The 15,569-nt window shown below is 36.6% G+C and overlaps 1 protein-coding gene across 1 annotated transcript in view; it reads right to left on the bottom strand.

The window, feature by feature from the left end:
* SNX2 (sorting nexin 2) overlaps window positions 1-14,803 on the bottom strand; it is a 25,970-nt gene extending 11,167 nt beyond the window's left edge. Inside the window, exons 1-6 of the mRNA XM_010131798.1 lie at window positions 14,690-14,803; window positions 6,513-6,676; window positions 5,187-5,253; window positions 4,933-4,976; window positions 4,706-4,847; window positions 2,368-2,446 (exon numbers count right to left, since the gene is read on the bottom strand). Coding sequence (XP_010130100.1) covers window positions 2,368-2,446; window positions 4,706-4,847; window positions 4,933-4,976; window positions 5,187-5,253; window positions 6,513-6,676; window positions 14,690-14,762 — 569 coding nt within the window. The 5' untranslated portion in view covers window positions 14,763-14,803. The remainder of the gene's footprint in view (window positions 1-2,367; window positions 2,447-4,705; window positions 4,848-4,932; window positions 4,977-5,186; window positions 5,254-6,512; window positions 6,677-14,689) is intronic.
* Window positions 14,804-15,569: the final 766 nt, after the last annotated feature.

The raw sequence follows: 15,569 nt of genomic DNA on the forward strand, positions 1-15,569 counted from the left end.
CCCAAAAAAACCCCCAACCCAATAAATCTATGCAATTTTTTGCATTTCTGCTTAAATCTAAAATCAGTTGATTGAACAAATACTGGTTGAAGAGAGAAATTTCAATAGCATTCTTCTCCTAAAAACTGCTGCAAGTTTGTCACAGCTGATTTTACCATTACATATTAACAGAAAGTGTGATGCTTTCTAGAAATCTAGTACCTCAAAAGATCATAGGATTATAAGAAAGTTATAGCCAATTAAGATGCAATGACAGAATACTGTCAATAGCACATGCTTCTTTTTGCAAAGCTTTAGTTTTGCTCAAGCCTCAGCTCTGAAATACCAGAACACCCCCATTACATTCACAAATTGCATAGAAACTGTTCTACAAAATTATGTAGGCTGGGACTTTAAATAGAAAGTCCAAGTATATTGATATTATAAATGGAATGTAATTTTTCCATCTTCTGTTAGACATGGCCACCAGATCCTTATTTTTCTTCCTAAAGAAGAGTTGCAGTGGAACTATTATATACTTTAGATGGATCAACATTTCCTTGCTTGTTCTATAGTAACAAGTACAAGTTAGTTAATGTGGCAAGCAGTCAAAGAGATTTTTCTTTAGAAACTTGTTGCTAGAGAATAGCCTCTACTCTGAGGAAGACTTCTACCATCTTCACTGGAATCAATGTGATCGAGGACACCTGGCAGGTAGACCTGTAATACATAAGATCACTATTCTAGGGCATAAGTTTTGGTGAACTCAATTAATAAAGTACAATGCTTTCTTTCCTGCCCACTATCCAATAGTTCTCAGTTCAAAAAAGAGTAAAATTGAAGGAGATTTCTTTGGTGTGACTGTCTGGGTAATATTAACACATTTTTGTCAGGTTTAGGCAAAAGCAACAGAACCACTGTCACTATAAACCATTTGAACACCTTGGCAGGTAGGAAATTCTTTTTGATTCTGAAAGGAAGAGACAGCTAAAGCTGGCATGATGAAAAAGATACTCCTTGCCAGATATAAGATACTCAGTCTTTCTGAAAAAAAATATAAAAAAAAAGAAAAGAAAAAAGAACAAAACCAAAACCAAACAGAATATACTGTGAAGCTTTCCCAACATTGCCAAAAGTCCTGAGGAGCATGGGAGGAATGCTCAGCATTTCCTGGAAGCAGAACACTAGTGCAAATTCTTTAATAAAATAAATAAAACGCAGCACTTAAAGCACACACACAAAGCTTGTTAATTAATCTTTTTTCTAATCCTACTTCTGTTGTTCAAGTAAGCAATGAAGAGGGGAAAGTAGTCATCTCTTACAGACAGAGACCTAAAGTTGTGTGGAAGTATCTGTTTAGCCAAATTCCTCTAATCCCAGCTGTTACTCCATACCTCACAGCGCGAAAGACTTGTATAACCAGAATGTGTTTCACAGTTCCACTCCAAGTGACAACAACTTCAGTAACTTCGGAGTGCAATTTTAAGTGGCAAATGTTAAGCTATATGCCAATTTTCAGTTACAGATAACTAAGGCAGGACAACCTATCAGTATTCTGAGGTTCAGTATCATTTCAGGTGTTCTTCTCTTAGTTAAGAAATGGAAAGATACTAGCAATGGCATTCTGAAGAGGTATTTTTTGTTTAAGATTGGCTCTGGAACTCCACGAGTTCAAGAGATTCATACATTATGTTAGATAGGTCTTTCAACATACAAACTTCTCATCTCATATGATGCAATTGCATCACAGTAATAGACATATTATAAAATCATACCAAAATTAAGACCAAATTAACTTACTTTCGTAAGTTCTACCAGTTATTAAAGGCTTTACTAGCCATGTCAACAGGGAAAATGATGCAGTGTATCGGTGACAGTATCCTCCCAAGGCAAAGACAGCTGAACAGTATTAATTGTATATCCGTGCTGGGTGACAGAGATACAGAATCTCTTACGTCAAAATTCAGTTAGTCGCAACTGTACTGTAGTCACCAGAAAGCATTCTACTTTCAAGTGACTGAAGGTTTCTTTCACGCGTCATCCTGACCAACAGTTGATCTTCTATGGAACAGTTACAATGCTGAAGTTCCTTAATTCCTTAAAACCAAAATGCCTAGGGAGGCTGATAAACTTTTATTTACTGAATCTCTGCAATCTTGATTTTAAGCACCAACCAATTTGAAAGGAGTCAGCTATAATCCTCTCTATGAATAAGGCTACATTTCCCATTATTAATGGCAATTATTCCATTTCTACACAGAAGTTTGTCAGCTTCATACAGCCTCCATAATCTAAGTACAGATGGCCCAGACTCCAACTACAGAACCCATGTAGCATATTACAAGACATTCGGAGGCTAAACAAGTTTCAGACGCATGCATACATTACCTTTCTAGAGCGGCTCTTCTTTTCTCTACAAATTCAGTAGATGAAGAATCTTCCTTGCCTACTTTAACCTTGGTCATGCCTTTGAAAGAAACGCATCATACTGATTTTATTTTATCATAAATAAATCATTAACGTAACCGATGTGATCAGAAGATAAAGCTCACCAAGTTTATGTATTTAAGCCAAATTACAATGAAAAACACTACACAGGAACAGAAAAAAACATCAACACTGCATGCTGTATGGTTTTGTGGAAGCAACTCTCTGAAATATGCCATTTCCTGTAATATATTAATTGTGACTAGAAGTTATACAAAACTAGTGCAATTTGCATTTATTAAGACAATCTAAATGAAGATCAGATTCTTACTGGTCACTCATGTTCAGAAGAAGAAAACAGCTACCCAAATAAAGCAGAATAGGAAAATGAATCTCAGGTTATAAGCCTATTAATTGGTAAGCTTATTATAAGTATTTTCATCCTATTATTTTTTTGATGTTCTAAACCTAAACGTTTTTTAGTCAACTAAGTAAAACCAACCAGCTCTGAAAATTCTGAACCATATGAACAACTACAGACTGAATGGAAAATAAAATCAGCAGAATAAAACATATGCAGCTTTACATTGCTTCCTCTGCCCAGGTCCAGTGTGGCCAAAAAAATATGACAGGGGAGCCAGAGTTATGGACGTATCGTGGCATGGGAAATGTCTTCAACCTCAGCAACAGAAGAACTCTAAAACTGTCAGACTGAGGTCAGTATTTTTCATGCTAAAGACTCAAACTGAGAGAGTTTAGAAACCTGAGCCCTACCAAAACCACCACGAAACACTGAATGTTCATAATTAATCCCTAAAACAGAGGAGAGGTATGTTATGATACATCTTATTTCTACCTGTAGTGTATTCCTGCTCTGTAAACTTTGTGCTTTTCCAGCTAAAAGTGCTACATCTGAGATTCAGAAAGTGTACTCTGTGACCTGCCAGGTCAAAGTTGTTCCTCACCACATCTCCCTTTTGGCTTTAAGAAGTTTCACACAGTAACCCATGGAGGGGCCAAACAACATCCTTACAGGAACAAGGAGGGACCCTTAACCTCTCGGTGAAGCCTTAAGTTTTTCCCTTCTCTGTAACATGATGAAAATAATTATGATCAGCATTTTTTTCTGAAGGTACACTAGCTACACAGTGTGACATAACTGTAAATCCACAAATTTATCTGTAAAATCAAACATGTCTTTGAGTACAAGGATTAAAGTATTCAAACAAAGGTGAGGTAATTCACATGCCTTGTCTTTTTTCATTAGAGTACTACTATTCATTAATACGTCACTATAAAAAGCACGAAATGCTGCAGTTTACTACAAAAGTTCCTTCACATTTGATAGCAACAGAAGTTCATAGGGAAAAAAAATGAAGATGCAGTAAGTATTAGAAAATCATGTACTACTTTCAAGAGCTATATAATTCAGAAGAGATTTTCAATGTTAGATTGAAAAATGCAATTTTTCACAGAATTAAAAGCATGATTTTCCCAAGCTTTCTGCTGCCTACATCTACACAGTTTGCCTTTCCTGCTTATAAGAAAGGTCGCTGCTCTGATTAGCTTTAAAGACTAAACTACTGAAAATGTCCTGCCATTCGCTACATATCAGTGTTCTAGAGTCAAATCATTTGTTTACATGGGTAAGCCAGAAGACTTCAACAGGTTTTACTATTTTAAATGTACAGCTATTTTCACAGAACCTCTCATAAAACAGATGTTGCTTCAATGCATCCAAAATGCTTCTTAGTTCATGGAAAAAGGAGCTGATTTTTCAAGGCATTCATGAAGGCTAGCACCTCTCAGAAGCATTTCCCGAATTAGAACTTTGAAGAATTAACTGGAGGTTTTAGTGTTCACCATTACCAAAAGAAACAGACTGAACTATTAGAGAGGTGGACTACATATAAAGCTCTGTATACTGCAGGCAACTGGTAACAGCACAAGTTAAAAATAAACTTTCATTTAACATCTTTATTTTGACAATCAGCTCTTGAAGGGCAACAGTGAAGAAAGAATAATAGATACGAAACAGAAGGCCACATATTAGGACAAACGTCCTTATTATCGATCCTGGTCAGAGTTAGGAGGAGGCCTGTATAAATCTTTTGAATTTAACCTGAACTTTTAAAAAATACAGAACAAGAAGAATATTTAACAGTTTGGACCACCTGATAACCAGTAAGTAATACTTGTGCAGAGAAGTATTTATATTACAAGTCCAAAAGGTATTAAAAGACATTATTTGTATTACAGTATTTAAAAGACATGCTTAAATTCCAGGAACTACACTTACCTACAATACTTTTTTCTGGAGCTGGAGGCACGATGTATCCAATATGCATGTACTTTGTTGTTAATTTGCTGTGCAAGCCAAGAAAATCACTGAATCTTCTTTTAACAGAGAATTCATTTTTGTGGAACATGGACAGTGACGTCTTAAAAACAAATAATTATGAATTACTGATCCATCTATTCGGGCATGATATGAATTTATCTTCAAACATTTGTTGCACTAGTTACCTTTGTTGTTACTCTGTATGCCATATAAGCATTCATGCCATCACCTGTTAAGAAAATTAAGATACTTATCCTAGGGCAGGTTATTTTAATCCCTCCACATATTTTTTGTTCCAAAATACACATTAAATAGCTATCCACTTAGCTACTAAAAATTGCCAAAAGATAACTGAATAAGAAATCATGCTAAAATCTCAGAACAGTCTTCAAGGGATAGGACAGTCCACCATCTGACATACAAGGCTCAAGGAACTTACCAACTTTCTCTGGGTCTGATACATTGATTTCTATATCAAACAAATCTCCATTTGCTTCCTCTTCAATCTAGGGAAAAGGTTGGCCATATTTAACACAGTAATGTGCATTCATATTGTGTATGGTTTCAAGGATAAGGGCATAGAGGGAGGCGGAGGAAAAGCAGTACGTATAATTAAAAAACCCTTCCAGACCCACCATCCAACATTACATGAATATAATTTCTTAACACTGATTGTCACTGCAACATAGTTCACGTGGCAATGTTAGGTTTATGGCTGGACTCGATGATCTTAAACGTCTTTTCCAACCTAAATAACTCAATGATTTTACCTTCCTGCAAAAGCTTTTAGTATAGCAGCCTTTTCTCAAGACTTGTTGGCCTCAAAAATTTTAGTAAATGTTTAGCTTAGGGATATATTCACTGTATCTCCTACAATGCCAGCAGACAAAACCACAGAACCACAGCAGAACTGTGGTTCAAAAACTACTCTTACTTGCAGTGTTTCTATATGCCTCTATTCAGAGGACAGATACTCCTTTTTATTAATGGTATTTGTAGCAGAAAAGAAATACATAATTTTCTGACACTTGACTGAGCTCTAAAAATGCAGAATTTCACAATCTTTCATACAACATACATAAATTTGATAAAAACAGAGATCTTAAGAAACATCATGACAGAAGGTACATAGTACGAGGGCTGAAGAAGGGAAAAATCAGAATAAAATGCCATCTTGTGGTATCTGGGGAAGCAGCCATCATCAAGTCACAGACAAGCCTTGTTTGCAAACAGAGGCACTGTCCAGTACGAGAATACACCCGAATGAATGGCATTCAGCAATGCCCAGTCTTTGAATGGAATGCCAAATGTAAACAGCAATGTAAAAACCACCACTAGCCTCAGCTGTTTGATAGCACACGGGATAATGCTAAGACCTGCTTTCTTTATTTCTCCATCAACAACAGCTTCAGAAATTCAAGTGAAACCTGTAACATGCTAGTAATAGTTATTATACACCATTAACACTTCTCTTGTATCATGCTCATGGCTTGATACACTTTTACAGTACCTATTTTGAAGAGAGCTTCTTAGTCCTCACACTACAGATCTCCAGTATATTAACCTAAGTAGTCAATTCTTACAGTATTTTCAAGAGTCAAAGTCACACTAAACTTTATGTGCAAGCTAAACAGAATAGGTTTTATTTTACATACTTCCCCTTAGCAAAGGATAAGCCTATGAGTCAACATTTACGATCTGTCATTCTAAAAGAAGGAAAAAATTTTCAAAACCCAAACTAGACATTTCCATAATTTCTGCATACCTCTTCTCTGGATCTATCAAAAATCACAGGGGCTGTTATGCTTTTCGATTCCATTCTGGGAGCTACTAATGTAGTAGGTGTTACAGGAGTGATTGCAGGAGTAGGTTCTGGTGAAAGTATTGGATCCCTCTCTGGACTGTCCAAAGAAACTTCTTCTGTTGCTTCTAGATAAACATTTTGAATTAGCAAAGAAATTTTGTGCAATAGAGATGAATATGTATCACAAATATAACAAACACACACATTAAAAAATGGCAATATACAAGTTTATTAAGATATCTGTAAAAAGCATGTATTGCTTTCGACACATAACTGAAATTAAATGTGACACTTGAACTTGTAGTGCATAATTGGTTAAAGTAAGATTAATATTGTGATTTTTTTTTAATATACTGTTAGGTAAAGAGTATTTTAAAGTAGACACAAGTGATAAGTCATTTATTTCCGCACGAGGTATTGTGAAAACTAACAAATTTACCGCACAAGCAGATCTTTTTCAGCACCTGTACCAGTTTTGTTTTTTGCACTCTTGATACAGCTAATTTAATCATACGCGTTGATAACTGAGCAGACCAAGCCATACGCTAAATGAAGCTACACAACCATAATACACACCTGCCCCTGCCAAAAGCCCACAACCTGTAAAACAGAAACATCAGCAGCGGGACACTGAGTAGTAAAACTACCTATCTTTAGTCTCTACCTATCTTCAGTCTCTCTGGTCCTTAAAACAATTAACTAGAAACTGAATACTTTCTTCGGATTATGGGCTGTTCATCTGCCTTTAAAGGGGAGGTAAATCTCTGCTCCACAAATGCTTTTGACCACTGGCAAACTACACACTTCCCGAGTAAAGAGAAGTTCCTGTTCTAGTTTAAAAAACTAATGCTGCGGTTCTTGCTAAATGTGCATTTTCAAGACTTCTAGTTCCTTAAAAGATAACTCTGACCACAGAAAAGTCAATTGACACCAAAATTGACTCCCCAACTGATCTCAAGTCTTATTACAGATAGACTTCCTGTGGCAAGTACTTCACCGAGCAGGTAAAAGGAGCGCTAAAAGGGATTAATTCCAAGTTACGAAAAGGTTTACCATGCAATTTGGAAAAGATCTGTGCTTGCAACATCAGTCTATATGAACCACTGAATTTTCAAAAGAAAATATGCCATCTTCCATCAAACTTTTTAAAGCCTGATGCATATAATGAATAAGTAGTCTTTACTTAATGGTTAAGAAGAGGAGTCACAAAGATCAGATCTACTCTAAAATTTGTGAAATAGTTACACTGTATGTAAAAAAAAAAGTCTCATTTTTGCCCCACATAGGATAGTTTACTTCTCCAGAACAGCCCGTAATCTACTGGCAACGTAAAAATAGAACCAGAAATAGCATCCAATGAACCATATCATTTATCACTGCAAAAAGTAGTACTATTTTTCATAATCAATATATCAAAGCCACTCTTCTGTATCCCCCAGTGCCATTTAGAGACTTTGTCAGGCAATTCTGTTGCCCATTCTTCTGCAAAATGTCTTTTGACAATCCTTGGTGTTTTTCATAAATGAACAAAACCATATTTCTCTATTTCAGGGATGAAAATGACTGTGTGCCTTAATTTTGTTCGATACTGAAGCTCAAAATAAATTGAAAAATAAAATTCAAGATCATTATGCCTTAACCTGGTTTGAAGCAGATGCTCATTCTGGTTTGAGGCCGACAGTTTGCTGTCTTCACTTTGTTATGGGGAGTATATCACAGAATTGCTGAGCTTGGAAAGTATTACCTAGCTCTGCAGATTACCTAGCCTAACCCTTCTGCTCAAGCATGGTAAGCTAGAGCACGCTGATCTGGACCATATCCAGATAGGTTCTCAGCATCTCCAAGGATGCTCAAACCAACACTTTTCTTATGTATTATCTATATTTCAGTTTGCACCCATTGCCTCTTGTCCTGTCAGTGGGCACCACTGAGAAGACCGGCTCCCTCTTCTTCCATTCTCACCCATCACATACTTACACACTTTGTAGGAGTTGCCCTAACCCTGCTCTTCTCCAGGATGAACAGCCTTGGCTCTCTGTCTCTTCTTGTCTGTTGTACACTTTGTGCCTTTAATCATCTTCATGGCCCTGCACTGAATTCAGCCCAGTTTGTCCATGTCTCTTTTCTACTGGGTAGCTCAGACCTGGACTCAGCTCTCCAGGCGCAGCCTCACCAGCGCTGAGCAGCGGGGAATGATCAACCTATTGGCAATGCTCTTCCTAATTTCAAATTACAGATTTCTAAACTTTAAAACAAGCACCATTTTATATTCTCCATTTTTAATGTGAACAAATATTGTCTAAAACCTTTCTTTGAAAAGATTTTTCCTACTGTTGCTTTATTCTTACTGCCAAATCTTTCTGAAGAATACTGCTGAAGCATTCTGCCTTCAAATGCCACAGGAAGAATACTGCACCTTAAACCAATACAGAACTTTAATTCAAAACCTCAGATCAGGTCGGAAGTCATGCTGGGGCAGCTACAAAAAAAAGCTTTTAGATTGGTAGAAGAACAACATTTAAACATGGAAAAGAGGTAGATCTCTTCTTTGGTGGCTAACAGTATTCAACATATATGTTACACAAATGACTATTTCACAGAAACATTTCTCAGAAAAAATTATACATACATATATAACATAATACATTATATACATGATAAAATATTAAATATAAAAAAAATAAAGGATTCCATTTCAATTCTTCCTTTATCTCCAGCTGTATTTGAGCATGTGTTTTGGGGAAATAAGGCATTAATCACTCTGTACCTTCACGTTTTAGACAGATTTCTAAAACAAGTCATTAAAAAACTCAAAGCACATGGATTTCTCACTTCCATCAGCTGAGAAAATACTTCTGTTACAGTGAAAGTATGACTTAATGGAAAAAGTGTGAATTCAACGTAACGAACCAGCAGTGCTACGAGATGAAACAGAAGCACACTCCTTCCCAGCCCTTCTCTTTCTCAGACTTGTATCCACACACCCATTAGTACAACGAACTGACGTAGGTTGTGTATCACATTAACTCTGATCAAGACTAGCCCTCTGCTACTGTTCAGCAGATTGCTGAAGCTACTGCTAAGCTGGCACATTACTTCTGTAAAAAAGAGGCAGGAACAAGCAGCTGGATAGGCAAGGAGGTTTGCTTTCAGCAAGACCAGTGTTAGACTTCATCCACACCAGTATTTCTAAAACTTTGTGACCAAGGGTTGGTTGAGCATGAGCAAATTTTTAAAGGTGCTGCCTACTAGCCCTCCTTTTCTATTTTCCTGGAGGAACTTACCCAGAGAAAACAGTTTCTGTTAGTTTAACAGCAGCAGGTCAGTTCTTTCAGGAAGAAGAAAGGACAATTTATGCCATTCTCCCTCCTGTTACCTTTCAGCCTCAAGTTTGCATGCATCCCAGACATTACGAAAATCTAGAAGAGTGAAATGGAAAAGACAGTGGAAGAGGGCAATGGGACAGGGTGGGGGCAGATACAAGGATGTTGTATTTTTTGTTTAAAACAAAAGCATTAAGATTGTGAGGGGAAAACAAGTATTAGCTTTATATAACAACAGCTCACTCTTAAACTTTCTCGCTACTTTTTCCCCTTAGAAAAGCAGTCTGAGTAATACATAAGCTGAAGATCTATTTCCGAAGAAAGAGAATTGTGCTGATGAACTCTGGCATTTACGCTTATTACATATGTTCTTTCACTTTGACAAATCAGATGACATGGTCTAGATTAAAAAGTCTCATTGACAATTCTTCTGTTTGTTTCGTGGTTTGCTTTTTTTCATGGAAAGATAAATTTGGTAGGTTTCAGAGTAGAAACTATGGCACTTTCAGACACATTTGCTGGATCTATTCATTTTAGACTTTCTCTTGAAAACTTAGGTATTAGGTTGTGGTTTTGTAGGGGATATGTTTTGTTTTTTAACTATTCTGTACAAGTATTTCTTTGCATGAAAAATTAAATATAGTCATCTCACTTTCCTGGGAAGTTCTCAAAAGCATAAGCTCTTCTTGCATAAACCCAGGCAACTGTTCTGCCCAACTTTTAGGAGGAAAATAGTGAGATCCAACACTCACATAAGCTATGGCAGTTATCAGCTCATATTAAGCACAGCCACCAATCTAATGCTGTAAGACTTCTACACACAAATACCGACTTTACAATCCCTAAACAGCCTTTGTTATGGATCACTGTCAAGATGCTTAGCTCCAAAAGAACATGAAAACATCTCATCCGATTGCAGAAGATAACTGTTTATGCTTAATTAACATTCTACAGCCAATTACACTCAGTTTCTACTAGCACTCAAGCATGGGGATCAATCTCAACATTAGAGAGCTCCTGTGTCTTTACTTTGCACTATGAGTATTTGACAAACATCATCTTAGAAAGTGCAAGTTTGCAATTCCTCACTAGCAGCTCGCTTCAGCTGAGTATGTTATTTTTACTGGTCATACTTCTAAATGTCAGATGTCTAACATTCTGACACGGCTTAAGTGTTTAACTTACTTTTGAAAGTTTACTCAGGTGATCACATAAATTTGGAAGTAAACTTAAGCAGAAACTGCAGAGGACAAATTACTAAGAATGGCTTCTCCAGGTGTAAAAATATTTCAGAGACAGATATCTGAACAGAATGGACTATGAGAACCACTACACCTAAGTCATAGACCATGACCCTTACTGTTTTATCAGGAGTACTAAGGTTAAACCTATTTCTGTTCTGATTAAGATTAACAGAACAGTTAGCCACTAATAAGGCCACCTTCTGACTTCAAAACTGCAGGTTCACATGCTTTTGTGCGTATTTCTTGCAGAAGAGACCTGGAATTGAACCACCACCTTCTAAAAAGCAGCAAGGCATCTGCACCTAACTCTTCTGAGCAGAAACACCACATGACAACAGTCTGACAGACACCATCCAACAGAAACTTCTGCTGTTCACCTGGTCTTAAAGCACATATGTTGTCTGGTTCACAGAATTAGCATCTCCTTTTCTGTATCAACTCCCAGGAAGACACACCTACCACCTCAAGAAAAACAAAACAAGAACCCAATAAAAACAAGTATCACTCCCCACACCATGCATTGACTTTCTCTCAGGACACAGTAGCTAGACACTTCCATAAAATGATCCATTCCCAAACACCTTTCAGAGCTGAAAAACCATAAGAACATAAAAAGTAATCTTTTACCAGACTATGGGAGAGGAAAAATTTCAATTTTGCCATTTTCCCAAAGTGGTGACAGAGCACTGATATAAATTCACAGACCAGGTCACCATCTAGGAGCACTAGAGGCAACGGGCACAGACAGCTATGTCCTGCATAGGCAGCCCATGGCACGTTTCTGCAGCTACATACAAAACTTCAGGCAAACAATATAGAAAATTAATTCAGTATATACTTCTTCACTCCACAGTAGAAACTTCTGAACAGCCAGGTTTTAAGACACACTTCAAGAACCCTCAGGACACTCTGAATACTATTTGGTTTGAAGTACTGACTATTACGACGTCCACATGTAAAAGCTCTAAAAAATATGATAAAGTTATTCTTTTGGGGCAAGTAATCAGCACACTGACTTTTATTCTATGGGTGAACATACTTAAGTGGGTTTATGAGATGTTTTTCTTGTTTACAGAATTAAGAACCACAATACTAATACATGTAGCAGCAAAATCCACTGGTCGCTGGAAAACTCATTTTCTTCCACGACTGAAACCCAGTTCTAATAGTTCACTTACGTGTCACCAGAGGCAAGGTAAAGAGTATCTAAAACATATCATCCTGTAGCTGCTACAGAAACACAATAGCAAAGATGTTTTAAGTATAGTCAAAAAAGCCTAAAAAAATCCCAGGTTCTGAACTGTATTGAAGTATACAGGAAATTATTTAACTTGTTCTCCTTCACCTCCTTTTCTATTAGGTTGCATTATTAGAAGAAATAATGAAAGTATCTGTCAAGCCTATAATAGCCAGAGAGGCGTACTATCATATTTTTTTTTATAAGTAGGTCTGCAGAACTAGAATTGTTTATGCCTCCAAAGCATCAGTCTCTCTCAGGAGCTGCCAATAGGACTTCCTTACTTGGATTTTATGCTGTCTAATAATTCAATAAGAAAGAACATCATAAGTTAGAAAGCTGTGGAACTTCATTCTCTTCCTCTCCAGTTAAGTGTTCCTATAAACTGTGCCAAGGTAGGTTTCTTTAGAATTTCAACATGTTGAAGAAAAAAAACCCAGTCACATTAATTTGTAAATTAAGTCCTGATTTCATAGAAAGCCAGGCTTAAGAAATCATGCTGGAAGCAAGAAAATAGGTATCTCACGTTGCCTTCTCATACTCTTTTTATTCATTGCAAATCACTATCAGAAAGTTAACGAGATGGATTAACATCATTGTCTAGCAAAACAGTCTAAAGGAAGAAAAACAGAATTATACTTGTGAATGCACAGCACTGGAACACAAACTAGACATTCTTTTTGAGAATGACTATGCTGACAGTGATACAAAGACAGAATTTCATCACTATGGTACAACTATATTACACAAACTTCCTGCTTAGAACAGAATACTGTGAAAGATGTTGTACTCTGCCTTAGGCTCCATAAATCACTCTTGGTTCTTTCTCCTATCTGAGAGTTTGTACTAGCCTCAATCTGTATAAAAATTTGCCTTCTAAAGACCAGTCTTAGTTGTGTTAGACACATAGTAGTATGTTAGATGCTTTCAGTTCAGTGCTGCATGCATTTAAAAGAATGTCTTCCATAGCAAAATCTAAACTCATAAAATCAGTTTGGTGTGTTCTCCTCGAGGAATTTGTTTCAGTTGAAACAATCTGGCTGCTAACATTTGTTTCTTCTGTCTGGTTCCCCTCAGTATTTACTCCAGACACCTTTTTTCTTAATATTATCCAAAGGAGAACCGGCTTTCCTAAAATAGCCATTCCAGATGGCTCTATGGTTATAAAAAGCTGGTTGTATATACTGAAGCTAAATAACCAAATTACTAGTACTAGAAAGCTTCATTGCTAAAGCACTCCTGCTCTTTGCAAGTCACAAGAGGAGGCTACAGAAAGGCAAAAGAAGAAAGATTAGCCCTCTATTCTCCTTTTCTTTTAAAACACTTTCACAGAGTTAGTAAACTAGCCAATACTAACAGTGTCATGAGTAAACTGAAGTTCAAGTATTTGCAATATGAATTTAGTAAGTTCAGAAGGTGTGGGGCATGCATATACATATTATCTACACAGTATAGCCCAGAACTAAAGGTTATAAGTTTCCTTTTGAATGATTACATCAGGGAATCAATGAAGATGAGTTAAGGACTGTATTCAAAGCATACGGCCAACTGACTCATTCAGTATGTAGTAACAGGAAAAGTGTTAGTATTGAGAAGCAGCATTCAGAACTATCTTTCGATGTACATAATACACTCCAAATATTACACCATCTTTCTCGAACAGATAATGCTCCTACAAGTGTAATTGACAGCAGTCATAACCCATGTTAGGATAGTTGGAAACCAACATCAGAGTAGTGACTGATTAATGAAGCATTAGAAACGTGTTGTCTTTGGCTGGTTACTTATCAGAACTTTCACTAATCTGTCTCCAAAACTTGCAGTGCTGTCAAGTATCAGAGAGAGAATCATACACTAGTGAAATGATAGGACTGGTCCCATATGCCAGTTTATTGCCCTTTCATTATAACAAAACAGTCTTAAGAAAAAGGGAATACCCTCCAGCTTACAATACGATATGAATTATCTTTCTTTATAATTGGAAAAAAGACTGGGACAGCTTATGCACGGTTATTAAGTAGAAAACAAGGATGCAACTTAAGTCATGTTTTTATGCACAAACAGATTTCAATATTGTTAATTACATAATGATAAACACTACTATTACTACCAGTAGAATGATACTAACCAGCCAACACTGCCACACTATGCACTGACTGTACACACTGAGAAACTTGTTATAACAAACCTAACTAATGTTAAAAAGTATCACAAGACCTGTACATCAATGCAAACTACTTAAAAGGTTTTAACCCTCCTTCGAAGAAAAGCATGTTTCTTTCAGTCCGAGAGCAAGAGTTTATGAGGACATATTACAAAAAAAAGAGCAATTACCAGCAAAGAGATCTTCTCTGTCATCATCTAGCACGATTTCTGCAGGCTTTGGACCATTGGAGTTTGTGCTCATATCTTCTGCAGGAAGACTTGCTGGCTCTGGAGATGAAGGACTTGACTGTTTGAAAAAGAAGTTAAATAATCAGCAGAGTACCAGTTGCCATGTATCTGCATATAAGAACTACTGCAACAAACATTCTTTCATTCCGAAAAAATAAGGCTAGATGTACAGAAAGGAAACCCTGTCAGCTATTTCCATTTCCTACTCCTAGCATGGTAACAATGCACAAAGGATATGAACTAGTCAACAACTCTTTCTTTCTCTTCTCTTTTCTTTGTCAAAGAGAAAAAATATCACCCATTTCCTCAGGTTTTATTACCATGAAACAAAAGCTGCCACAGAGATATCTAGAATAAATTTGTTAGTATTGCTGAATGCAATTTGATTATGAAGTTCCTTTTGGAAAGGCTTGGATTTAAATCTATATTTATGCACAGAAAAAAAAATAGTAAAGAAATCTCCAAGTGCTCTATTCCAGTTTTTCCGAGATCAAAGGAAGGGATAAATGCATCCAAACAATTCAAGGCTGCTTGCAGCCATAGGAATTTTGATAGCTTTGCATCAGGTTGAATTTGAGGATTATTGCCACAAAGGGTCACATTGTACTATGTACAGAAGCTGGACTTGCAATAGATACAGTTCTTTTAATTCACTGAAGACTACAACTTGCCCTGTGAAAAAGAGAAACACTTGAAGACACTCAGGAAAATTAAAGAAATATCGAAGCTGGGCTAAAAATCTATAGCTTACTCACACATTAAATACACGCCTAACTGAAGATCAGTGCTTCAGTTAGAAAATCCTTGTTGATTAAGTATC

Source organism: Buceros rhinoceros, unplaced genomic scaffold (assembly GCF_000710305.1).
Source record: "Buceros rhinoceros silvestris isolate BGI_N320 unplaced genomic scaffold, ASM71030v1 scaffold5370, whole genome shotgun sequence".
NCBI lineage: Eukaryota > Metazoa > Chordata > Aves > Bucerotiformes > Bucerotidae > Buceros > Buceros rhinoceros.